General features: G+C 41.9%; 2 protein-coding genes across 4 annotated transcripts in view; one reads left to right on the top strand and one right to left on the bottom strand.

The window, feature by feature from the left end:
- LOC143292508 (integrator complex subunit 1-like) overlaps positions 1 to 21,026 on the top strand; it is a 59,979-nt gene extending 38,953 nt beyond the window's left edge. For 2 of the 3 annotated variants that reach the window (XM_076602858.1, XM_076602856.1), the window contains exons 33-46: positions 1,211 to 1,418; positions 1,769 to 1,901; positions 2,567 to 2,821; positions 4,515 to 4,602; positions 5,460 to 5,761; positions 6,675 to 6,798; positions 9,716 to 9,849; positions 12,733 to 12,922; positions 13,517 to 13,644; positions 14,156 to 14,391; positions 15,254 to 15,324; positions 17,448 to 17,539; positions 18,319 to 18,428; positions 19,379 to 21,026. In XM_076602858.1, coding sequence (XP_076458973.1) covers positions 1,211 to 1,418; positions 1,769 to 1,901; positions 2,567 to 2,821; positions 4,515 to 4,602; positions 5,460 to 5,761; positions 6,675 to 6,798; positions 9,716 to 9,849; positions 12,733 to 12,922; positions 13,517 to 13,644; positions 14,156 to 14,391; positions 15,254 to 15,324; positions 17,448 to 17,539; positions 18,319 to 18,428; positions 19,379 to 19,521 — 2,214 coding nt within the window. In that variant the 3' untranslated portion in view covers positions 19,522 to 21,026. The remainder of the gene's footprint in view (positions 1 to 1,210; positions 1,419 to 1,768; positions 1,902 to 2,566; positions 2,822 to 4,514; positions 4,603 to 5,459; positions 5,762 to 6,674; positions 6,799 to 9,715; positions 9,850 to 12,732; positions 12,923 to 13,516; positions 13,645 to 14,155; positions 14,392 to 15,253; positions 15,325 to 17,447; positions 17,540 to 18,318; positions 18,429 to 19,378) is intronic. The other variant, XM_076602857.1, reaches the window with a different exon arrangement.
- A 3,465-nt stretch (positions 21,027 to 24,491) lies between these two features.
- Positions 24,492 to 25,947, bottom strand: part of LOC143292043 (ras-associating and dilute domain-containing protein-like) — a 12,038-nt gene continuing 10,582 nt past the window's right edge. Inside the window, exons 10-11 of the mRNA XM_076602214.1 lie at positions 24,975 to 25,114; positions 24,492 to 24,585 (exon numbers count right to left, since the gene is read on the bottom strand). Coding sequence (XP_076458329.1) covers positions 24,492 to 24,585; positions 24,975 to 25,114 — 234 coding nt within the window. The remainder of the gene's footprint in view (positions 24,586 to 24,974; positions 25,115 to 25,947) is intronic.

The raw sequence follows: 25,947 nt of genomic DNA, 5'->3' as shown, positions 1-25,947 counted from the left end.
CCGCCGATATTTTCTCCCCCTCCACTAGACCTTGAGTGGTGGTCTGGACGCTAGTCATTCAGATGAGACGATAAACCGAGGTCCCGTATGCAGCATGCATTTAGCACACGTAAAAGAACCCACGGCAACAAAAGGGTTGTTCCTGGCAAAATTCTGTAGAAAAATCCACTTCGATAGGAAAAACAAATAAAACTGCACGCAGGAAAAAATACAAAAAAATGGGTGGCGCTGTAGTGTAGCGACGCGCTCTCCCTGGGGAGAGCAGCCCAAATTTCACACAGAGAAATCTGATGTGATAAAACGAAATACAATACAAATACAAAATACAAAAATAACAACAACATAAACCTGATGATGTAGGTCATAAAATTGTGCATAAATTCGATGATTTAGTTAAAAAAGTTACACATAAACGTGATGATGTAGGTCACAAAATTATGCATACACGAGATGTACGACATGGGATGGTTGTTTTCATGTAGAAGTAGGATTTGTTGCAAAAAAAAAAAAAAAAAAAAAGAAAGTTGTTTTCATTTGATAATGTTATATTTTGACATTTTTTGGAGATTTTGTGCTTATTACTTAGAGAGGCACATAGCCCACTTGCAAACTGCTTCCTAATTTGATTACTGATTTTTAAGAATAGTTACAAAAATGTTAAAACTTGAAAGGACATTGAACTAGTAATTCCCTATAACATATAATGCTTTTATTTCTGTCAGTCAGTGATTTAATATAATGTATCTTCCTTCATATAATGTATCTTCCTTCGCCTCCATATGTCATTTATTCAGTGTACTACATAATTATATCCCTTTGCATATGAAGGTTGTTGATTCAGTATAACACATAATCATTGTGAACTGTAATTTGTTTTCATGATGCTCTTCATTTGCTCCTCCTGCATTTCAGTCTATGAGCTTTGTTTTCTAAGTCAGATGTGTATGTTTTTTTGCACTGATTCATTAAAAATGTTGTTTACTTTTTGTTTATTTTAATGAGCTCACAGAAGGGAAGTAATGTACTAGAAGAGGTCACAAGGTGAAGCTACTTTCGGTTTTATCACCTCAGAGGACCAGTACTTTGCACAGGACAGGAAACAGACCCCTGCCACAGTCTGCACCAGTGGGTCATGGTAATCATGTTAGATTAAACTTAAATTTTAGGAAACAGATTTCCCTGTTCTACACACAACTCTTTGCCCTTGTAGGTGGCGCTGCACCCCACACTGGCGCCGGTTCTGCAGACGATGGTGGACAAGGCGGGGCCGGGCAGCGGCTCATCGTTATCGTCGGTCATCGGTCAGTTCCTGAAGGCCCACACCCAGCACAAGGCCCCTTCACGCCGACGACAGGCGTCCCTGGACCTGGACAGCCTCAAGTCGCAGGGCAAAGTGGACCCCCATGCCTTCAGTCAGGGTGAGCTGGGGACATGGGAGCGTTTTTTGCTGGGAGGGACACAGTCCTCTGTCCACCCCTTGTTGTGTTTTGTGTTGGTGGGTAGTGTTTGTAACAGGACCTGAATTCTGTCTGTGTGTACCTGTGTGTGTGTGTGTGTTTGTGTGTGTTTGTGTGTGTGTGTGTGTGTGTGTATTATGTATAGATATATATGTGTTTGTATGCGTGTGTGTGTGCATATGTATGTGTGTGTGTTTTTTTTTTTCTCTCTCTTTTTTCATGTCTCCTATTTGTCAGCAAATATGTCAACAATTTGTCTTTTTGTGGTGATAAAGTATCCTCTGTCTTGTTTCTCGTTCACGTCCCAACAGGTGTGGAAGCGATGTCGGACGTGAATCGCCTGGAGCCCCTAGTGAAACAGCTGATGCAGGAGTCCCTGCGACAGTCAACGGCGTCGGAAGGCATCAGCGTGGCCTGCAGCATGCTGAAGCAGTCCACCTCACCGTCAGTGCCTTTGTGTTTGAGTGTGTGTGTGTGTGTGTGTGTTGTGTCGTGGGGAAATGTGTGTCTGTAGTTATGTCATGATGCTGCTGTTGTTAGTTGTTAGTGGTGTAGTTTGAGTGCAGTGATTATATTGTGTGTGTTTCTGTGTGAATGTGTTTGTGTGCATGTGTGTGCTGGACTTTAAAAAAAAAAAGATTGTTTATGTGTATGTGCTGTGTCGCAGTGAAATGAGTGCCTGGAGTCATGCTGCTGTTGTTAGTTGTTGACGGTGTAGTTTGAGTGCAGTGATTGTGTGGGTAGCGGGGTGTGTATGTTTGTGTGTGTTTCTCTGTATGTGTGTGTTAGAGTGTGTATCTGTGGCTGTATGTGTTTCTGTGTGAATGTGTTTGTGTGCATGCGTGTGCTGGACTCAGAAAAAAAAGATCTAAATCCCAAGTCCCCCAACAGCTCCCCCCCAACCCCTTCCCCCCCCCCCAAAAAAAAAAGAATTCTAAAAATGGTATTATACTTGGCCATAGAGTAATTTGTTCAGAAGAAAATCATGAGAAGAGAGTTATGGCATATCTGTCACAGGTCAAAAAAAGCTTAAAACACTAGAAGAGCCAACATTGTGTAATGACATGAATTGAAGTTTTAAACTTCTCTCTTTCCATTTTCTACAACAGAGGGTCGTCTTCCTTTGCCCGTGAATCTTTACTCACGGACTGGCTGGAGCTACTTGACCCGGAGATTATCAGCGACAACCCAGACCTTCAGGAGGAGCTGGTGTTCGGGTCCCGGTCAGCCGTGTGCACAGCGGGGAAGGAGAAGGAGAGGAAGAGAAGGACCCCCTACCTGCTGGCCCTGCTGACCCACCAGAGTCTGTGGTCCACCATGCGTCGCTGTCTGGCCAGCATCCTGAGGGCTGACAAACTGTCGCTGTGAGTGGTCACTCTTCAGTTCAGTTCAGTTCAAAGTACTTTATTGTTTGCTTCAGCCAAAACAGAGACTTCTCTTTCGGCTCACTGAAAATGCTCGCCAGCAAATATCAAAGTGAAAAAAACGAATGAGTTACTGACACACCCTTCCCTGATCACCAAGCACACATCAATTATCATGTAAAAAGAAAAACATCCAGGTAAGATGATATTACATTTTATGATAAAGTGAAAGAACTGTGTGTGTGTGTGTGTGTATGTGTGTGTGTGTGTGTGAGGCCTGTTGACGCTGCCAGTAATAATAAATTCTTCACTCGGCTGACTTGTTTTACCGACTTGTCACCGTGATCATAGGGCCTGTTAACACTGAATGATGACATATTCGGTACTCAGCTTACTTATTAACTATAGTGTCATTTGTGATTAGGGCCTGTTAACACTGAATAATGATGTATTCTGTACTTAGCGTACTTATTAATTGATTTGTCTTTGTGGTTAGGGCCTGTTAACACTGAATAATGATGTATTCTGTACTTAGCGTACTTATTAATTGATTTGTCTTTGTGGTTAGGGCCTGATAACACTGAATAATTATATTCTTTACTCAACTGACTTGTCACAGTGATCTTGACCTGTTCAGACATGTTCTTTACTTAACTGATTTGTTAACTGGCTTGTCACAGTGACTGGGGTCTATTAACACTGGGAATAATGACATTCTGTACTCAGCTGAGTTGTCACGGTGATTATGGCCTGTTAAAACTGGGGTTAACAACATATTTACTTACATGACTTGTTAACTGACTTGTCACGGTGACTTGGGCCTATCAACGTTTGGAATAATGACATATTCTGTACTCAACTGAGTTGTCACGGTGATTATGGCCTGTTCACAATGGGAATGACATTGTATTCTTTACTCCACTGAGTTGTCATGGTGATCAGGACTTAATAACACTGGGAATAATAATGTATTCTGTCCTCAGTTCACTTGCCTTGGTGATAAGGGCCTGTTTACGTTGGGAATTACGATGTATTCTGCACTCAGCTGACTTGTTGACTGACTGGTCGCCGTGATTAGGGCCTGTTAACACTGTGAATTACAACAGCCTGTACTCAACTGACATGTTAACTGACTTGTCTTAGTGATTAGAATCATTAACTCTGTGAATAACGACATGTTCTTTACTCATCTGACTTCTAGCTTGAATCTGTTCACATGAAGACAGGTGCTTGTGGTACAGAACAGAGATATGTTTCTCTGATATTAAAAAAAAGAAAGAAAAAAAAAGTCAAAGCACAGTTTTGCAGTCAGAACTTTGATTTATGTAACTGTTCAGCTAGTTTCCAGATGAGTTACTGAGTATGTTAATTTTGAGAAGAAGCAATGTATCCATGGTGTTTTACAATTTGAAAATTTATGTTTAATTACACATACTTAACCGTGACCCAACTAGTGCAGACTCTGGCAATGTTATCTATGTCAAATGCAGAAAAAGAAGCCTGTCCAATGATTTAAACTTTAAAAAAGAAAAAGGTACTTCTTTTGCTTTTTGAATTTTGAGTGAGTTGCGCCATGTTTTTTGTGAAGTGTCGAGGATCCTATTTAGAGAATCGGCGCTGTGTAAATTCACATCATTATCATTTAGAAAAATCAATTTAGCTTGATATTAGTATTGATGTGTACTGATTTCAGTCTGGACCCCACCTCTGTGCTGGACTTTGTGTGGGCCTGTCGACAGAGCCCTAAGATCTGGCAGGGGCGGGAGCTTAAAACAACACAGGTCAGCTGGTGGCTCGCTCAGTCCTTTGTAGCATGCATGCATCTGTGTTTTCATTAGATTGTGTGCATGCTTATGTCATGGTGTCGGGAGGCTGGGAGGGGGAGGAGAAGTAGTTACAGATTGTGTTTAGACTTTCTTTTTGACTTGGAGGGTTACGGCTGTGGGGACGGGGCTGCCAGTTATTGCGCAGACGTTTTGCAAGGCTGTCTGCAGTTTAAAATGGTGCACCAAAAGAATGTCTCATTGTGTACGTTTATATGTGTGTCTGAGTTTGTGTGTGAATGTGTGTGCACCTGTGTATGTGATACATTGTCGATGTTTCAGTATCAGTGTATCTGTTTGTGGCGTGCATATCTATATGATGGGGGATTGTGTGCCTGTCTCTCATGCGCATGTAGGTATTTGCATATGATGTGATAAATCTGATTTGATAAGCCATATCACCCACACATTTTAACCAAGTGTTAGAACAAACACTGGAGAAGGATAATAGTGATGACGATGATGATGATATTACTACTACTACTAGAAATAATGATGATGATAATAATTGTAATGATTGTAGTAATGATAATATTGATGTTTAATTACACATACTTAACCATGACCCACAAGTGCAGACTCCGGCAGGGGTCAGATTCCTGTCCTGTGCAAACTACTACCCGCCTATGCAGAGAAAAGGAAAGTAGCTACGGCCGATAACCTCCCGAAGTAGGTTACCTCCCCTATGCATCCCTGACTTGCGTCCTCTTTAATAAAAAGATAGGTATTTATGCAGTGCTGGAAATCAGAAGGATCATAAACAGACCCTGACCTCACTGTGTGGCGCCACGCTGCGCTGTTTGGTTTGTTGTCAGCAGGACGACATCTCAGAGGACGTGTTTGACTTCACCACAGACCAGCTTCTGGCGGTCGTGGACTTCATCGTGCTGGAGGCGTCTCAGCACCAACGGCACTCCTTTTCCTCAGACACCTCTGCCGACGCTGGTGCTCTTACCTCCACAGCCACAACTGTCAGCCTGACTAAAGGTGGCAGGGAGGGGGAGGTGAGGGGAGTGAGCAGTCGTCTGGAGCTGCTTCTGGCGTGCGTGTGTGATCGGGATGACAGGATTCGCTCCATTGTGTCTCACGTGCAGCGCAGAGGGCCCCTGGTGTCCAGGTAATGAGGCTGTGCTGTGCTTTTTTTAATATATTTTTTATTTTATTTTATATTTTTACTAGTGAAATGATATAAGCAAATCTGACAAACAACAGCAACAAAATACAAGCATAATAAAGCCATAAGTATGAAGTTCAAATCCGTATCTTCCAAACTCTTTTAGTGTCCCAAAATAGATACTTTGATTAAGAAGGGTTCACACAGGCAAACTAATTCAGCCATGTGCATTGTGTGTGCTGTTACTTTCTGGAACTTCCATCTGTCATTAGGCTGTACTGTGCTGCCTCTCTGGCTAGTGGTGTTGGTTTAGATTTCATGAAGCAGAAAATCAGCTGTTGAGAATTGTTTGTTTTTTTTTTTTTGTGCTACCCCACTGTCCACGCTGTTTTAGTAGCATTACCCGTCACACTGCTCCTGAATCCCCCATACACAGCCACACCTGGATTGATGTGTTGTAGTCCTAGTGCCAGCAGTCCACTGGGAGCTGTCGGTATAGGGTAGCCACAAATTGGTCTGATAATGTGTAAGATGTGTGGGATGGTTCTTTCACCAGACTTCAGGTTTTTTTCAGTTGCCTTTATTTGTAGATGGTAATGGGATAAGGGGAAAGGAACAATATAAGCTTTGGCTTTTTGTTGCTTCTTTATGTGTTTGGAGTGTCTTTGCTTTTGAGAATAAAATCATGTTGAAACCAAAGGAACAATACCTTTCACCCTTCTCATTAGCACCGTTTCAATGCTGGGTACATTGTATGTATTTGTATGAGCATGTAGTTATGTGTGCATGTACAGACGTGTGTGTGTGTGTGTGTGTGTGTGAATTGCATGTTAAGTGCTGGAGGATATTTTGATATGGTAGTTCATGCATGTGGTCGCATGACCTGACTACCCTGTGTGTTGTGTGTGTGTTTCAGGGAGGAGGAGGACTGTTATCTGGAGCTGATGATGGAGCTGTACCTCCACTTCCCCTACATCCTGGGCTGGCTGCCACAGTCAGTGTCCACCTCCTGGATGGTGTCGGACACGATCCACTCCAAGGTCAGTTAACCCCTCTCGCCTGATGCCCCCCTGTTTTCTCACACACACGTTACACCAGTCGTACAGGACAGAGATTCCCTCATTGCCAAACAGTCTCCGTTTGACTCATTCAACCCTGTACTTGCCTAGCAGTCAGGTGAAGAAACCTGGTCACTTAAACCGGTTCGTCAGTTCGCTATTATGCATTAAACTGCTAGGGAAGGGAAGTAACTGGAACTTAACTTCCTCACAGGCACGCAAAATTTCGCTCTGAAATTTGAACGGCTAGTGTGTTTTTTATCTGGTTTTCCACATTGATATGGCAAAACATCAAGGTCTTACTGCCCAGGAGGTGCTCTGATGAAATTATGATGGACTCTGGCAGTGAAGGCAACCCAGATAATGCCGATTTGGCTAACAATTCATCCGATAACGATTTGATGAAGCCTTATATTCGCAAAAGTGTGTCTTCACAAGTGACTGAGAACGTTGACGTGTTTGACTTTTTGCATTATTCATCAGTTGTTTCGCTTGTTAGATTAATGTTGTTCATTAAGCAATTTTCAGTAATTTAGACAATTTTTTTCATATTTCACCCACCACCCTCCCGCATATGCCCGGTTTTCCCCAACTCCCCATTCATCCGTATCCCCCTCCTCTTCTAAACGATAATATTCAAATGTATACATTAATACTCTAACAAAATGTCTTCAATCATTGATATGTGTGACGGGACATTGAACAAAATTCCTCCCTCCTCATCCGATAATTCTTGGGAAAGTGAAGAAGATGAAATTAGCAACCAATCTGGACAGAGTCACTGAGTGGCGGACATTTGAATCAAGAAGATAGCCCACAGCCTTCAACATTGACAGGATCTGACATTTTACTATTTCTGTTTTTAATCTAAAGTTAGACTTCAGCACCTTGCATCAAATTATGTTTCTATGATTATGTGAAATTTGGTAGCTATTGGTTAAGCGGTTGCTATAAATTTGTGCCTGAAGTGAAGCACCCCTTCCTGACGATGCAGCTGGGATGGTAACACTGACAGAAGACCTTTTAAAGGGCTGAAAGGGTTAATGGCAATACCTCAGCAGGTGAAGACTGGGTTTTTGGCACTATCATGGAGATTCATGTAGCAAGAAAATGCTTTGCCAAAAGGAATAACACTTGATATATAGGTGAATTAGTTTGTTACAGTATCATTCTCTCTTCAGACGAAGGCTGTGGACTACACAGTCATGCATTCCTCTTTTAATGCAAGCCTGAACCATTGACAGTTTTCTCCTCACATTTCTTGTTGGAATGATGTGGTTTGAATATGTGGTTGATAATAACATAGATCAGTCATGGAATGCAAGTTATTTCAACAGTAATGAATATTCAGAACAATATCTAACATCCTACCCGTGAGAGGTTCTGGTTCATTTTCAGAGAAAAAGATCTTGACTTAGAATTGAAGATCCTGAAAAGGAATTGGAGTTCTGTATCTGTATGCACATTACTGCAGTTGTAAATGAGATTTAGAAAAATGTTTTTCTATAACTTACACAGTTCCACCTATCATGGCATAACAATATCAGCAACAACAAAAACAATAAATAATTTTTTTTTTAAACCCAAAAAACAACAACAAAAAACAACCAACCACCACCAAACAACAGCTTCTATAATCCTCATTAGAAAATAGAAAAGAATTGTATCAAGTTACCGCACCTGAAAAAGCATTGGTATTGCATGCAGTATTTTAACTCTTTCCAGACGAAGGAATGCTCACGCATTCCTACACAAAACATATTCAGACGAAGGAATGGAATAGCATTCTCCGAAGGTAAAATTCCATCATGCGCTGTACACGTGATTTTGTGATTAACCAAGCAGAGTGCACTATTCTGGGTCACTCCACAATCGAACAGTATGATTGGTCAGCCTGGGATATGTGGCCTGTCTCGCACACACGCTGACAAAGTCACTGACCGGTCGTCTGCTCGTGTGCCAGCCTGTTAGCAAAGCGGGGTCTTCTCAGAATGTTGTGAAGCGAACAAGGCAGTGACGGCAACGTTTTAGGGTTGCCGAAGTACTTGAAATGCTACAAACTGAAGGGTCGGACATTGAAGAGGTGGATGATGATGAAAAAGAAAGCGAATTTAATGCAGAAAGCAAGCATGGGTATGGTGATTCGGGGTGAAAAATTGGCAGTATTTTCTACATATGGCAAAACTATAAAAATAAGATGAGAAATTTGCTTTTTTTTATATGTAATAAACCAGTTCTGAAAGTTTCATTTTCTTACACAGTATTTTGTATTTTTTGTAATTTTTTTCCAAACCCTTACAAATGGGCCGTCTGTGGGGAAAAGCAAGGGTCCTGGGAGAAAACTTGTCGTCCTGAGTGAGTTTAAGTAAGGAAATGTATACAAAATTTCATTATGTTATATTGTATTATATTTGCATTGCTCTTTGTCACAACAGATTTCTTTGTGTGAAATTTTGGCTGCTCTCCCCAGGGAGAGTGTGTCGCTGCAGTGCAGCATTACCCCTCCCCCCGGCCCCCCGTCCCCCCACACACCTCCCTTCTTTTTCTGCCTGCAGATGTATTTTTTGTTCTATCAAAGTGTATTTTTCTACAGAATTTTGTCAGGGACAACCCTATGTGCTCACACTCTCCCTCTCTCTCTCTCTCTTTTTCTCTCACTCCTTTCTCTCTGTGCATAAAGCATTTAAATTTAGAAAAAATTGTAACCTAGTATAATATGTTGTGCTAATGTATCTGTTTCATGTGATTTTTGAATTCTTGTGTTTATTCAAACAAATGCAACTCAACAGATGTTGTTTTATTACCTTTCACGGGGCTGTGTCCTGATGAACAAATCATCTGTATCCGTATCTTCTCTCTCTGTATATGTATCCATATATTTGTGTGTGTGTGTGTGTAGTTGGACACGGTGACCCATCGTCTGATTGGCGTGCTGGGCAAGGCGGGGCCAGGCAAGGCAGCTGACAACAGGATGAAGGATGCCAACATGGCCTGCCGCAAGCTGGCCGCACGACACCCCATGCTCATTCTCAGGTCTGTTCTCACTGAAAAATGGTCAGTAACTGCAACAACAAAGAAGAAAAGCTAGATTGTTCATGAAATTTTTTAATCTCTGTGTCTGTTTCAGGAAAAGTATGTCTGCCAAACTGCCATAAAAGATTTGATGAGAGCATTTGAATAATGATATTGAATTCAGGAAAACTGACTGGGAAGTCACTACAGGACTGGCAGTATTAAGTTTTGAAATGCTTGTTTTTGGTTTTTGTTGCTGTTTGTTTTAAAAAATCAATTAAAAATCTAATTATGTATTTATGAATGTAGATTCGTCAATGTTGTGTCAAAGAGAAAATGTGTAAGAGCTGAATGTCAAGATTTTTTTTTGAGGTGTCAGGGATTGGGTCTGTATTGAGCCATAAAGATTTGTGTTTATCAGCAGCCTTGTGTAAACTAACTTTAAGAGAAAGGTAGTGCATTTCTGTAACTCACACAGATTGTGAAGGAAATGCCTCATATTGCAGGGTTTTTTTCACATGACAGGCATGCACTCATTCACCATACATGCACTGAGTCATTTCAGTGATGAATGTAGTAATAGTGTTTAAAGACCTTTTAGCTAATGCACTCATTCACCATACACGCACTGAGTCATTTCAGTGATGAATGTAGTAATAGTGTTTAAAGACCTTTTAGCTAATGCACTCATTCACCATACACGCACTGAGTCATTTCAGTGATGAATGTAGTAATAGTGTTTAAAGACCTTTTAGCTAATGCACTCATTCACCATACATGCACTGAGTCATTTGAGTGATGATTGTAGTAATAGTGTTTAAAGACCTTTTAGCTAATGCACTCATTCACCATACACGCACTGAGTCATTTCAGTGATGAATGTAGTAATAGTGTTTAAAAACCTTTTAGCTAATGCACTCATTCACCATACACGCCCTGAGTCATTTCAGTGATGAATGTAGTAATAGTGTTTAAAAACCATTTAGCTAATGGCCTTAATGTCAAGTTGTTCAGGACTTGGGTCTTGGTTCGGTGAAGGTTGCGTTGTTCAGGGCGGGTGAGTCCTGTGTATTGTATCTAGTTTTATACACCCACCTCCTTCATCGTTTCAGGCAACTGCTGCTGTTGTGTTGTTTGAGGGGGGTAGTCCTGTGTATTATATCTAGTTTTATACACCCACTTCCTACGACATTTCAGGCAACTGCCACTGTTGTGTTGTTTGAGGGGTGAATCCTGTGTATTATATCTAGTTTTATACACCCACTTCCTATGACATTTCAGACAACTGCCACTGTTGTGTTGTTTGAGGGGGGTAGTCCTGTGTATTATATCTAGTTTTATACACCCACTTCCTATGACATTTCAGACAACTGCCACTGTTGTGTTGTTTGAGGGGGGTAGTCCTGTGTATTATATCTAGTTTTATATACCCACTTCCTATGACATTTCAGACAACTGCCACTGTTGTGTTGTTTGAGGGGGTGAGTCTTGTGTATTATATCTAGTTTTATACACCCACTTCCTATGACATTTCAGACAACTGCCACTGTTGTGTTGTTTGAGGGGGGTAGTCCTGTATATTATATCTAGTTTTATACACCCACTTCCTATGACATTTCAGACAACTGCCACTGTTGTGTTGTTTGAGGGGGTGAGTCCTGTGTATTATATCTAGTTTTATATACCCACTTCCTATGACATTTCAGACAACTGCCACTGTTGTGTTGTTTGAGGGGGGTAGTCCTGTGTATTATATCTAGTTTTATACACCCACTTCCTATGACATTTCAGACAACTGCCACTGTTGTGTTGTTTGAGGGGGGTAGTCCTGTGTATTATATCTAGTTTTATACACCCACTTCCTGTGACATTTCAGACAACTGCCACTGTTGTGTTGTTTGAGGGGGGTAGTCCTGTGTATTATATCTAGTTTTATACACCCACTTCCTATGACATTTCAGACAACTGCCACTGTTGTGTTGTTTGAGGGGGGTAGTCCTGTGTATTATATCTAGTTTTATACACCCACTTCCTATGACATTTCAGACAACTGCCACTGTTGTGTTGTTTGAGGGGGTGAGTCTTGTGTATTATATCTAGTTTTATACACCCACTTCCTATGACATTTCAGACAACTGCCACTGTTGTGTTGTTTGAGGGGTGAATCCTGTGTATTATATCTAGTTTTATACACCCACTTCCTATGACATTTCAGACAACTGCCACTGTTGTGTTGTTTGAGGGGGGTAGTCCTGTGCATTATATCTAGTTTTATACACCCACTTCCTATGACATTTCAGACAACTGCCACTGTTGTGTTGTTTGAGGGGGGTAGTCCTGTATATTATATCTAGTTTTATACACCCACTTCCTATGACATTTCAGACAACTGCCACTGTTGTGTTGTTTGAGGGGTGAATCCTGTGTATTATATCTAGTTTTATATACCCACTTCCTATGACATTTCAGACAACTGCCACTGTTGTGTTGTTTGAGGGGGGTAGTCCTGTATATTATATCTAGTTTTATACACCCACTTCCTATGACATTTCAGACAACTGCCACTGTTGTGTTGTTTGAGGGGGGTAGTCCTGTATATTATATCTAGTTTTATACACCCACTTCCTATGACATTTCAGACAACTGCCACTGTTGTGTTGTTTGAGGGGGTGAGTCCTGTGTATTATATCTAGTTTTATATATACCCATCTCTTACTGTGTTTCAGACAACTGCCACTGTTGTGGTATTTGAGGGGGTTAGTCTTGTGTATTATATCTAGCTTTATATATATACCCATATCCTACATTGTTTCAGACAACTGCCGCTGTTGTGTTGTTCGAGGAACTGAGTCTTGTGTATTATATCTGCTTTATATATATACCCACCTCCTACTTTGTTTTCAGACAACTGCCGCTGTTGGCGGCGGTGGTAGGGGGGAGAACCCAGCTGACAATCGGGGAGATGCGTCACCGCAACTTGCTGCCGCTGTTTGTGCATGTGATGGGACTTCTGGAACTGCTGCAGCCACAAGTCTTCCACCGCCAACACTCCTCCCTGCCCGCTGTCCTCCACGCTTTCTTCAGTCTCTTCAGGGTGAGAGGGGAGGAAGGGAGGGGAGAGAGAGAGAGAGAGAGAGAGGAGGTGGAAAGACGGAGTGAGGGAGAGGGAGGGAAGGAGAGAAAGGGAGAGGGAGGAATATAAAGAAATAGAGAGGGATGGGAGGGAGGGAGGGGATGGTGAAAGGAAATTGACGTACCTCTGTGAGCATGTGTGTTTCTGTGAGTTACACATGCTATGGAGTCATGTAACACAGTGTGTGTGTGTGTGTGTGCAAGTCTGCATGCGTACTGGAGGTTGTGAGTGTGATGGGAGATGGGCTGTGTGTATGAGTGCATATCTAAGGGTGCTCATGCAGTAGAGACCTGTAATGCAGTGTGTGTGTGTGTGGACTGCAGGCGTATTGGTAGAAGATTGTGAGTGTGGTGGTAGTCTCTATGCATGCGTGTGTGTGAGTGAATCTTGTATCTCTGTTAGAGTGTATATCTATTGGTTGCAACAGAGCCCTTTAACGGTGTGTGCGTTTTGTGTGTGTGTGTGTGTGCGTATGTGTGTGTGCATGTGTGTGTGCATGTGTGTGTGCATGTGTGTGTGTATACATGTGTGTGCGTGTATGTGTGAGGACTGCAGGCCCATGGGAAAGAGAAGCCGGCGGTGGGCAGCCTGGTGTACAAGATGGTGGTGTTCCTGCAGAACTTTGTCACCTATGACCCTCAACGCGCCAGTGCCCTGCTGCAGCAGTACGTCCACCTCCTCAGGTAACACACACACGCACGCACACACACACACACACACACACACACAACTAAGTTACAATAACTACCATTCGTATAGTGTTTTAACCCTTGACTGCTGCTGATGAATATGCTTGTCAGTGGAGGGTTTTCACCTCACTGAGATAAGACTGAACTTACAGGTCAGTTTGTTAGTCAACGTTCTGTATGTGACTTCTCCCCTCTTGGGGTTGCATTAATTTTGTTCATTCAAACCAATTGCACCACTTGAAGGTATACAAGAAATGATAAATAAACCTCAAACACATGCCATTCTAATCTCATTTCACCAAGGTCTAGTAGTTAAAGGGTTAAGCATGTCTTAACATTGTTCATTATATATATTTCTGTGTCTTATTCATACTGCATTTATTGTTAAAAGTACTGAGAGCTGCAAAGGAAGCGCTGCATAAATGCTCATCATTATCATTATCATTATTATTTTAGCTTCCAAGTTGTCAGGTCTCACTAAAAATGGGACGTCCATTGTTGTCAGCGACCTGTCTATGGTGTACCCCAACATGGCGGAGCTGAAGTCGCTGCTGACGGGACTGACGCTGCCCCGACAGAACCAGAGTGACACGGCAGACGACGTCAGTGGTGGTGAGAGTGCCAGCAGCGGCGGAGGGGTGGAGCCGGGCACGGTCAGCATGCTGCCCCAGAGCTGTGGAGTGCCCTACGTGCAGGTGCTGCCTGTGGTGAAGCGCATGCAGCCTGACACGCCCATAGAAGGTGGGTGGTGTGAGGGTGGGCTTTGTGAGAAAGGCATGCAGCCTGACTCGCCCATAGAAGGTGGGTGGTGTGAGGGTGGGCTTTGTGAGAAAGGCATGCAGCCTGACTCGCCCATAGAAGGTGGGTGGTGTGAGGGTGGGCTTTGTGAGAAAGGCATGCAGCCTGACACGCCCATAGAAGGTGGGTGGTGTGAGGGTAGGCTTTGTGAGAAACGCATTCAGCCTGACACACCCATAGAAGGTGGGTGGTGTGAGGGTGGGCTTTGTGAGAAAGGCATGCAGCCTGACACGCCCATAGAAGGTGGGTGGTGTGAGGGTAGGCTTTGTGAGAAACGCATTCAGCCTGACACGCCCATAGAAGGTGGGTGGTGTGAGGGTGGGCTTTGTGAGAAAGGCATGCAGCCTGACACGCCCATAGAAGGTGGGTGGTGTGAGGGTGGGCTTTGTGAGAAAGGCATGCAGCCTGACACACCCATAGAAGGTGGGTGGCGAGGGTGATTTACGCTCAGACCAAATATACTGGTGAAGCCGCAAAAACGAAATTAGATAAACAAATAAGTATATGTATCTATATATACATCTCTCTCTTCTACCTCTTTATATATATATAGCCCAGGTATAGCAGCCCTGGCCATGAGCATAGTATTATAAGATTTTATGTCTGCTTCATTATAATTCTGTACAGTGTAGAATGCAGTATTCATTTCAGATTTTGTGTTTATCTTTCACAGTGTGGACGAATAACAGTCATTTCTACATTGGCACAAGATGTGGTGGGAGACATGATTTGTGTATGTTCATGCCAAGATCAGACACCTGTCAGAATAATATATGTGAATTGATTAATGTATGAATGTGTGCAGATCTTATCACCGCTCTGAGTGAAGTCAATAACACATCCAAAAGAAGAGTGGCCATTTTGGAACATTTTGGAGTGAGTTATGTTTCTTGTTTCTGGTCTTCGTTGGTTTATGTGGGTTTTCTTATTTTGTATTTTAACGCTTTCATTGCCAGAGGTGCAGAGCTAGCTGACTGGACAAACCAGTTGAATGGCAGTACACTTCTGTCTAAACCAGCTGTGCAGCAGAGGGAAAACTGTGTCACCACCAACCCACTGTAACCTGCCATAACTTCGCTTTTACTCATTCAGTCTTCTTCATTCATAGCTCATTTTAAAGGGCAAAGAATACAAACTATGATAAGCATGTTTATTTGGATGAATACATTGACTGAAGTTCTAAATCAGTTGATGAAAATGAAAAAGTATGTACTTTTGAGTAGTTTTCACATATTCATAGTTGTTTTAAACATAAAATACACCATTTCAAGTGAACAATGAACACACAGACTGGGAAATACAACTGGAAACATAGACATAACACACTGTACTAAAATGTGCACTCACCCATGTGCAGGTTTGAGAAGAACACACACATACACACAGAATATCACCAGCATTCCATTAGGGAAAACACCACCACCACACACAATGTATGTAATGTAGCAAAACTTGGAAAGTGTCATGGTTCCTTTCACAGATGTCTTTGTACATTATTAAATAATGTATTTGTGTCAATTTGATATAGCAAAAGAAACACAAAAACTCACAAAAGACACCACATCCTATTCGGAAACACCAACACCTCACACACTGTATGTTGCAAAACTGGAAGGTTTCATGGCTCCTTTCACAAATGTCTTTGTACATTATTAAATGTCTGTGTTATTTATCGATCATTCTCAACTGGTCTCTGTCAGCAACAAGCACTACAGCTGGCGAATTATCGTCTGTACTCATTTGCAGTGCCTCCGTGGTGTTGTAAACACACTTTCGTTTGTTTCCTGAAGTGCTGGCCATGCTTCAACTAGAGAAATCTGCTAGATAAATTTGGAAATATTTGACAACGTACACCAACTTGCAACTCAAACATAATAGGCGTTCCAGAAACACGTAGTGAACATTTCGAACTTGTGTGGTTTCACGAAAAGAAGAACGAGCGAGGTTGGTGAATCTAGTGTACAAGTCGCTGATCAAAATAGTCCGTTAAATGGTCCGTCCTTTGGTTCCGGTCAAAAAGAAATGAATCCTTCCTCCTTTCTTTAGCAGCAACATCTCCCACACAACATGTTTTCATCAAAATTGTCAGAAGGAAATTTTCAAAATGTGCTGTTTGGAGATATTACCAGCATAACATAAAGAACTATAAAATATCAACTCTGTAAACAGTCATTTAATTCATTTTTATGCACTTACTGTGAGAAAAAGTTAATCTTTAATTGATTGATTTTTTTTTTTTTTCATTTTTTATGAATAGATGCACATTTTTTCTTCATTTGCTCATTAATGCTGGGATAAATCAAGGCCTCTGTGTGCAATGCCTGTGCCACAGATATCCTTTGAGTAGGCATTTGTTCATTTTGTTTCTGTATTTCAATGGCTCATGTTTCACTGGTTCCAGAACTGGGTCTCTATCAGAAACACTGTGTGCAGAAACATTGATGATGGTCATATTTGAGGAGTAAATTTTTACAAGCTGCAACTATTAATGTTTTGAAATAGAATGTTTATAGTATCCCAAGTTTCAGTTAGAAAGTTTGTTTATAATATTCCCAGTTTCAGTTCCACCTTTTCACACATAACACTTAAAATTTTCTTCTGTTTTTTTCTTAAATTTACATACACATTGCAGTGGGAGAAACAGTTTATCTACTTTGATTTCTCATACTGGCAGTAAGCTGGGTGCCGTCAGGGGCATATATATGACAGCTGAAGAATCATTGACTGGGTGTGTATGAGTGTGTGTATGTGTGTGTGTGTGTGTGTGTGTGTGTGTGTGTGTGCACGTGCATGTGCATGCATGTATGAATAGAATAGAATAGAATATTTTATTGTCATGAAACATTACAGTCAAAAGACACAATAAAAAAATAAACATTTTATGAAAAGAACCTTGGTAATGCATGTGTGTGTATGTGTATGTATATCTTTGTGAGTGTGTGTGTGTGTGTGTGTGTGTGTGTGTGTACATGTGTGAGTACATTTATGTGTGTGTGCAGAGTGAACTGAAGGGGTTGATGACTCACGTCAACGAGCACTGTCGCTCCACCGCCTTCTCCCTCATCATGCGCTACATCCACCACTGTCCCAGGTCAGGCTGAGTGTCTCCTTCTGCTGTGTGTGTGTGTGTGTGTGTGTGTGTAAGTGTGTGTGTGTGTGTGTGTGTGTGAGTGTGTGTATGAGTGAATGTGTGTGTATGTGTGTGTGTAAGAGTGTGTGTGTGTGTGTGTATGTGTGTAAGTGTGTGTATGTGTGAGTGTGTGTGTGTGTGTAAGTGTGTGTATGTGTGAGTGTGTGTGTGTGTATGTGTGAGTGTGTGTGTGTGTGTGTGTAAGTGTGTGTATGTGTGTGTGTGTGTGTGAGTGTGTGTATGTGTGTGTGTAAGTGTGTGTATGTGTGAATGTGTGTGTATGTGTAAGTGTGTGTGTGTGTGTATGTGTGTGTGTGTGTAAGTGTGTGTATGTGTGAGTGTGTGTGTGTGTGTATGTGTGAGTGTGTGTGTGTGTGTGTGTGTGTGTGTGTGTGTAAGTGTGTGTGTGAGTGTGTGTATGTGTGAGTGTGTGTGCACACCATATGTATCATGCGCTACATCCACCACTGTCCCAGGTCAGGCTGGGTGTCACCTTCTGCTCTGTGTGTGTGTGTGTATGTGTGTGTATGTGTGTAGTGTGTGTGTGTGTGTGTATGTGTTTCCATGTGTACACACATATGTATAATGCACTACATCCACCATCATCCCAGGTCAGGCTGGGTGTCACCCTCTGCTGCATATATCTGTGTGTGTATGTGTGTGCTTGCATATATATATCATGGGCAACATCCACCACTGTTGTATGTTGATGTATCCACTGTATTTGTTGGTGTTGACAGGAAAGCAGACCAGTTCCTGTCCAGTTATCTGAACTGTCTGCAGCACAGCAACCCTGAGGTTGTGACGTCAGCCCTTCAGAATCTGGCAGAATTCACCGTGCTTTGTCAAGGTGAGCGCTGGCAGACTGATGGACATGCAGATTTTCTGTCTTATCACTTACAGGTCTCGTCCCCTTGGCCCATGACAGCTTGACTTGAGGGCTTTTGTCAGTAGATGGTTAAACTCTACTTATCACTTTGTGTGATTTTCTTCACACATCGCCTGGTGTGTTCTTGGGGAAATGTTAGATTATATGACTGTTTCAGTGTTGTTTTTTGTCATTGTGTGATGGCTGTTACAGCCTTAAAATGGCCCCTTCGTGGTTTTGATACTGACAGTGTTTCTATCGCTGATATGGCCCTGAGCAGTTGGCTTGGCTATAAGAGGCAGTAATCATCTTTCTTTCTTTTTTTTTTCTTTTATTTATCTGGATATCCCATCTATCTGTTTTTTCCTTTTTATCATCCCAAAATGCCCTTTCAAACTTAACCAAATCAGACCCAGAAAAGAGCAGAAAGTGGCTAAAACAAGGTAGTGAATCTCACGAGAATCTCATTAATGTAAACAGGAATAACTATGCCCATAGTAATTATGTGTATAGCGGGCGTTGGCAGGTGCTCAGCAGTAAGAAAGTGTGGATTTTTAGCGGCTGCTGGAGAGCGCTTAGCAGTAACAAAGGATATACTTCTGATCACCAGTCCTAAGGGTTCAAGGCCTCATTTGGGCCAGGTGTTGTGCCCTTTGGGAAAGGCACTTTACTCCGATTTTCCTCACTCTACCCAGGTGTGAATTGTGTACCTGACGTGGCTGGGGGAGGTTCAAATGTTGGAAGGAGATGATTGGGCGTTGTCATCCCATGTCAAGACCGAGACACAGTGGATGTGAATTCACTTACTCAGTGGCCATGATAGAAGCATGTGTTTCATGGCGCTGTGTGTCTTACACCCTGGACTTGTGTGTTATACAAGCATGTGTTTCATGATGCTGTGTGGCTTACACCCTGGACGTGTGTGTTTGCAGACGAGGCACCCATCCTGCTTCAGAAGGCGTTTGATGTGGGAGTGAGCACCACCATCAACACCGCCCCCTTCATCAGCGAAACCCTGCAGCTGCTCAACATGGAGAGCATCCTCTACAACAAACAGGGTGCCGTTGTCTTTTGATGACTGCGTCACCTTTCTCTTTCCCCTACAACAAACAGGGTGCCGTCGTCTTCTGATGACTGCGTCACCTTTCTCTTTCCCCTACAACAAACAGGGTGCCGTCGTCTTCTGATGACTGCGTCACCTTTCTCTTTCCTCTACAACAAACAGGGCGCCGTCGTCTTCTGATGACTGCGTCACCTTTCTCTTTCCTCTACAACAAACAGGGCGCCGTCGTCTTCTGATGACTGCGTCACCTTTCTCTTTCCCCTACAACAAACAGGGTGCCGTCGTCTGCTGATGACTGCGTCACCTTTCTCTTTTTCATCTTCTCTGCTGTGTAGTATAGTAATGCTGATGACACCTCACTTCTTGAAAACTCTCAGCCGAGAGAGTGGGGATCTGATTTGAGCAAGACATGAAATACATATATCAACACTGTTGTCACCTCATTTCTTGTTAACCCCTTGACTGCTACATAATGGTGAAATGAGATCAGTGTGGTTTGCATTTGAAGTGCAACCAGTGCTTTCTGTGTACTCTCCTAAGTGGAGTGTTTGATTTTGCTGAACAGAGTGATGCAGTCCCAGGAGGAAGAAGTCCAGATACAGAGTGGTGACTGACAACCTGACCTCTGAGCTTTGTCTTATCTCATTGAGGTGACAGCCCTTCACTGAACAGCGTACCTGTCAGCGGCAGTCAAAGGGTTAAAGTAATTCAATCGTGACAAATTGATTGGTGACCTGGACTAATTTGATTTCTTGTTCGATAAGAAGTAATGGCAGTCCGTCTCTTTTTCTTTTTCTCTTCAGTAGGGAATGATGCAAAAGTATGTATATTGTCACAACCCATTCAAGAATGTAACAAAAAGTCTAGCTTTGTTATTTGAGTGACTTGGAAGAACATATAAATGATACATTCAGACATTTATAATTTATTTGAAAAAAAAGGATACTATATTGAAAAACTAGATACCAGATTATACTGAAGCGAGCAGAAAAAACATTCACTTTCTTTTTACAGTGAAGGTTTGAATATGACACATTTCCAGAATGCTTAAGATGTGAATTTGGCAATTTTGTGCCCAGGTATTGTATTGCGATGTAATACTTTTTGTCACAACAAATTTTTCTGTGTGAAATTCAGGCTGTTCTCACTGACTTTTGAGTTTATATGTGTTGTTTTTATTGGTCGACGGCATACCAGGATTGTCGTCTGGATTGTGGAAGGCAGAGATGGTCTGCTCACTACTCTGAACAAAACATTCATTGAAATGGTAATTCAGACATTTTTGAGAGATTTGTGCATGGAGATCTCGTAAACAAGTGTTCTTGTTTGTTTGGGTTTTTTTTTATGTTTTTTTTTTTTCCCAGTGGTGCTCCTTTCTGAACTGTCAGGTGTAATAAGCCGAACAAGATACAAAATCAGGAATGTGCGAGTGAATTAATGTCAGGAGTGGATGTGGTTTGGGAATGATTGGTATGTAGATATTTTGTTTCGTGGAATAAATGTGAACATGAAAATGAGGCTGTGTTTGCTTGTTGATGAGGACAATGTATTGTGTGGACTGTGTGTGTGTGTGTGTGTGTGTGTGTGTGTGTGTGTGTGTGTGTGTGAGATGAAATGCAGTGATATTTACACTCAGTAGCTGACATTAAAATCAAAAAAATGTGGCAGCTTGCAAACAACAATATTTCAAACATGGAATTGGGCCTTTCTGCAGTGAAGGCATTCAGAGCGTTCTGTTGACAGATACCCCTGGAGGATTATTTAGAGAACTTTTCCTTGAAGTATTTTGCCAGTTTGAATTGTGTCTGATGACAAAAGAGCTACTAAAACCTAATGAACTCAAAGAAACACATATGCATTCACATATGCTCCGATTCACAAGTTTGCATGTGCATGCATGCACTCACACATACACACACTTCTATAATACGTTGAAATCAAAGAAGAATAAGCATTCTGAGAAGAGAAAAAAGATATGCATACTAGAAATATATTTTATATTTATTTAAGGTAATTAGTGTCCCGGTTAATTCAACAGAGACTGAAAAAGCATGTAAGGCAGACATGAACTCAAGATCTCACAAAATGCTACGGGTTACGTGTGGTGTTTCACACAAGTTTTATAAGAGATGGTGGGGTGGGAAAGTGTGTGTGGATTTACGTGTGTGTGTGTGTGTGTGTGTGTGATAAGTGCAGATCATATAAAATACCGGAAAATCATAATCTTGAACCACATGAATGCTATTCATAACAAGAAAAACCGAATGAATGTATATGTATGTATGATGATAACAAATGTTGAAGTATATTTCAGAAATCACCAGTATCTGTGACATTAATATTAACAACAGTTAGAAAAATTCCTGAGATATGGTCATGACTGAAAATCACATTAATAATTTTGAACAACAAGCATACAAAGACATGACATTAACAAAATAAATTTTCACAGGTGTCATTAGTCTTTTGATTGTAAAATATCATTATTTAGTACTGAAAACAGTGTGCAGATGTTTCAAGTATAGCTATGTACAACCCTTCACAAAATTCATGACAACAGCAAATGTTACTTCATTATTGTTTCTCTCTCTCTCTCTCTCTCTCTCTCTCTCTCTCTCTCTCTCTCTGTGGAAGATAATTAGGGTATGAAAATATGTATAAGCACTTGTGGTTTTCATAATATCAGCCAGCACAATGCCCTGCATTATATTCTTTCACAACAAGAAAAACATAGCACTTTGTGCTTGCCCACTATTGTTTGTGAATCTTCATTCTGGAACTGTTTCTTGCCTTTCTGAATTGTAGCAAAATCATTGTGCAGTACTTACATACCGGTACTCATCTCTGGTCAATTTCCAAATCCTTTTTTTCTGATGACCATAGCTAACAACATGCATAATTCTTGGTCTGACAGTAATGATGAGTGATGATGGTGATCAGCTCTTGTAGGAAAATAATGATAACGTCTTTAAGGGTGCAATGAAAATGGCTGTCTTATCTATGGTAATGAAGATGAACACATGAAGAATGGGAAGATGTTCACTTTTTAAAGGGCAATAAAGAAGATCACCTTTTGAACAAACCATGACCTCCAACGTAAGCTGTGGACTGGACCAAACTGTGGCCATCAGCAGCCACAAATCTAGGACAGACATTTAAGGGAGTGAATATGGAAGACAGTATGCTGAAGGACTGAATGTAACCACTCTCTGAAAGACACTGAATGTAACCACCTTCTGAAGGACTGAATGTAACCACCTTCTGAAGGACACTGAATGTAACCACCTTCTGAAAGACTGAATGTAACCACCTTCTGAAGGACTGAATGTAACCACTCTGAAGGACTGAATGTAACCACCCTCTGAAGGACTGAATGTAACCACTCTCTGAAGGACTGAATGTAACTACTCTCTGAAGGACTGAATGTAACCACTCTCTGAAGGACTGAATGTAACCACCTTCTGAAGAATTGAATGTAACTATGAAGGACTGAATGTAACTACTCCCTGAAGGACTGAATGTAACCACCTTCTGAAGAACTGAATGTAACTACTCTATGAAGGACTGAATGTAACCACTCTATGAAGGACTGAATGTAACCACCTTCAGAAGAACTGAATGTAACTACTCTATGAAGGACTAAATGTAACTACTCTATGAAGGACTGAATGTAACCACCTTCTGAAGAACTGAATGTAACTACTCTATGAAGGACTAAATGTAACTACTCAATGAAGGAGTGAATGTAACCACCTTCTGAAGAATTAAATGTAACTACTCTATGAAGGACTGAATGTAACCACTCTATGAAGGACTGAATGTAACCACCTTCTGAAGAACTGAATGTAACCACTCTCTGAAGGACTAAATGTAACCACTCTCTGAAGGACTGAATGTAACCACTCTCTGAAGGACTGAATGTAACTACTCTATGAAGGACTGAATGTAACCACTCTATGAAGGACTGAATGTAACCACCTTCAGAAGGACTGAATGTGACCACTCTCTGAAAGAATGAATGTAACTACTCTATGAAGGACTGAATGTGACCACTCTATGAAGGACTGAATGTAACCACTCTCTGAAGGACTGAATGTGACCACTCTATGAAGGACTGAATGTAACCACTCTCTGAAGGACTGAATGTGACCACTCTCTGAAGGACTGAATGTAACCACTCTCTGAAGGACTGAATGTGACCACTCTCTGAAGCACTCTATGAAGGACTGAATGTGACCACTCTCTGAAGGACTGAATGTGACCACTCTATGAAGGACTGAATGTAACCACTCTCTGAAGGACTGAATGTGACCACTCTCTGAAGCACTCCATGAAGGACTGAATGTGACCACTCTCTGAAGGACTAAATGTAACCACTCTCTGAAGGACACTGAATGTGACCACTCTCTGAAGGACTGAATGTAACCACTCTATGAAGGACTGAATGTAACCACTCTCTGAAGGACTGAATGTAACCACTCTATGAAGGACTGAATGTAACCACTCTCTGAAGGACTGAATGTGACCACTCTCTGAAGGACTGAATGTGACCACTCTCTGAAGGACACTGAACGTGACCACTCTCTGAAGGACACTGAATGTGACCACTCTCTGAAGGACTGAATGTGAACACTCTCTGAAGGACTGAATGTGACCACTCTGAAGGACTGAATGTAACCACTCTCTGAAGCACTCTATGAAGGACTGAATGTGACCACTCTCTGAAGGACACTGAATGTAACCACTCTATGAAGGACTGAATGTAACCACCTTCAGAAGGACTGAATGTGACCACTCTCTGAAGGACACTGAATGTGACCACTCTCTGAAGGACACTGAATGTGACCACTCTCTGAAGGACACTGAATGTGACCACTCTCTGAAGGACACTGAACGTGACCACTCTCTGAAGGACACTGAACGTGACCACCATTCGACGGGCAATGAAGAGAACGGTCACTTTCTGATGACGACACCGTTTCTCAGGAAGCGGAGATTCGTGCAGTGACGGAGCGATCACACTTGGCCACCAGCAGGTTCAGTCGCGGTCCACCGGAACGGATCAGTTTCATGGCGCTGAAAGGGACACACACAGATCACGATGCTATTCTTTCGGAATGTTACAGTAATGGGTTGCACGTGTTATCATGAACAAGTACAAGAATGAATTATGTGCTTAACCATTACAAATTCAAGAATTAATGATGATACGCCATTACCCGTTATCTCGGATGTAACAGAATCTGTCAGGTGTGAGGAGAAATGCTGTTTCGAATGGGCTGGAAAGTGACAGTGACCGTGAACATAATCATGTGTATCATTAAAACGATCTCTCTCTCTCTCTCTCTCTCTCTCTCTCTCTCTCATCTGAAGCTCCATCAACACAAAGGGAACTGAAAAAAAACAACAACAACAAAAACACAAAACAAACAAACAAACAAACAAAAAACAAACACCTGTCGTACCTGTTGTAGTCAGAGCCGACAATGCTGCGACCGTTGACAGCCAGGATCCTGTCACCCACCCTGATGTGACCACACAGGGCCGCTGGGGTACCCGCCATCACGTTGCGTACGTAGATACCCGGCAACTTCAATGGGGTGTGCTGTCAAAACATACCATGAAACTGACATGATATGACACTGTTCAGCTATTTCATTCTTGGATGTTATGTTAAATCTGGACTTTTTCGAAAATGTTTGCTAGATTGAAATAACCATCATACGATTTTGAAATAGATAATGACATAAGATATATTCAGCATACTATTGTGATTTAAAACCAAATAATGACGTGAACGTAGGCCGTGCTGGCCTAGAGGTAACGCGTCCGCATAGGAAGCGAGAAACTCTGAGCGCACTGGTTCGAATCACACCGGCAGTCGCCAGTATTTTCTCCCCCTCCACTAGACCTAGAGTGGTGGTCTGGACGCTAGTCATTCGGATGAGACGATAAACGAGGTCCCGAGTGCAGCATGCACTTAGCGAACGTAAAAGAACCCACGGCAACAAAGGGGTAGTCCCTGGCAAAATTCTGTAGAAAAATCCACTTCGATGGGAAAACAAATAAAATTGCAGGCAGAAAAAATTATTCTGAAAAATGGGTGGCGCTTTTAAACCCCCTTCGTGTGTATATGCAAACAGAAGATCAAATACGCACGTTAAAGATCCTGTAATCCATGTCAGCGTTCGGTGGGTTATGGGAACAAGAACACACCCAGCATGCACACCCCCGAAAACGGAGTATGGCTGCCTACATGGAGGGGTAAAAACGGTCATACACGTAAAAGCCCACTCGTGTGCATACGAGTGAACGCAGAAGAAGAAGAAGAAGAACGCTGGCAACAGGTGGTGATCGTGAGATTATGAATTGGCCATCGCCGTCTCAATGCCCACCTGCTCGGGAACATGAAACTAGTATCACATTTTCCATCTGTTA

The sequence above is a fragment of the Babylonia areolata genome, chromosome 18 (assembly GCF_041734735.1).
Source record: "Babylonia areolata isolate BAREFJ2019XMU chromosome 18, ASM4173473v1, whole genome shotgun sequence".
Classification (NCBI taxonomy): domain Eukaryota; kingdom Metazoa; phylum Mollusca; class Gastropoda; order Neogastropoda; family Buccinidae; genus Babylonia; species Babylonia areolata.
This window is presented reverse-complemented; position numbering and strand designations above follow the sequence as displayed.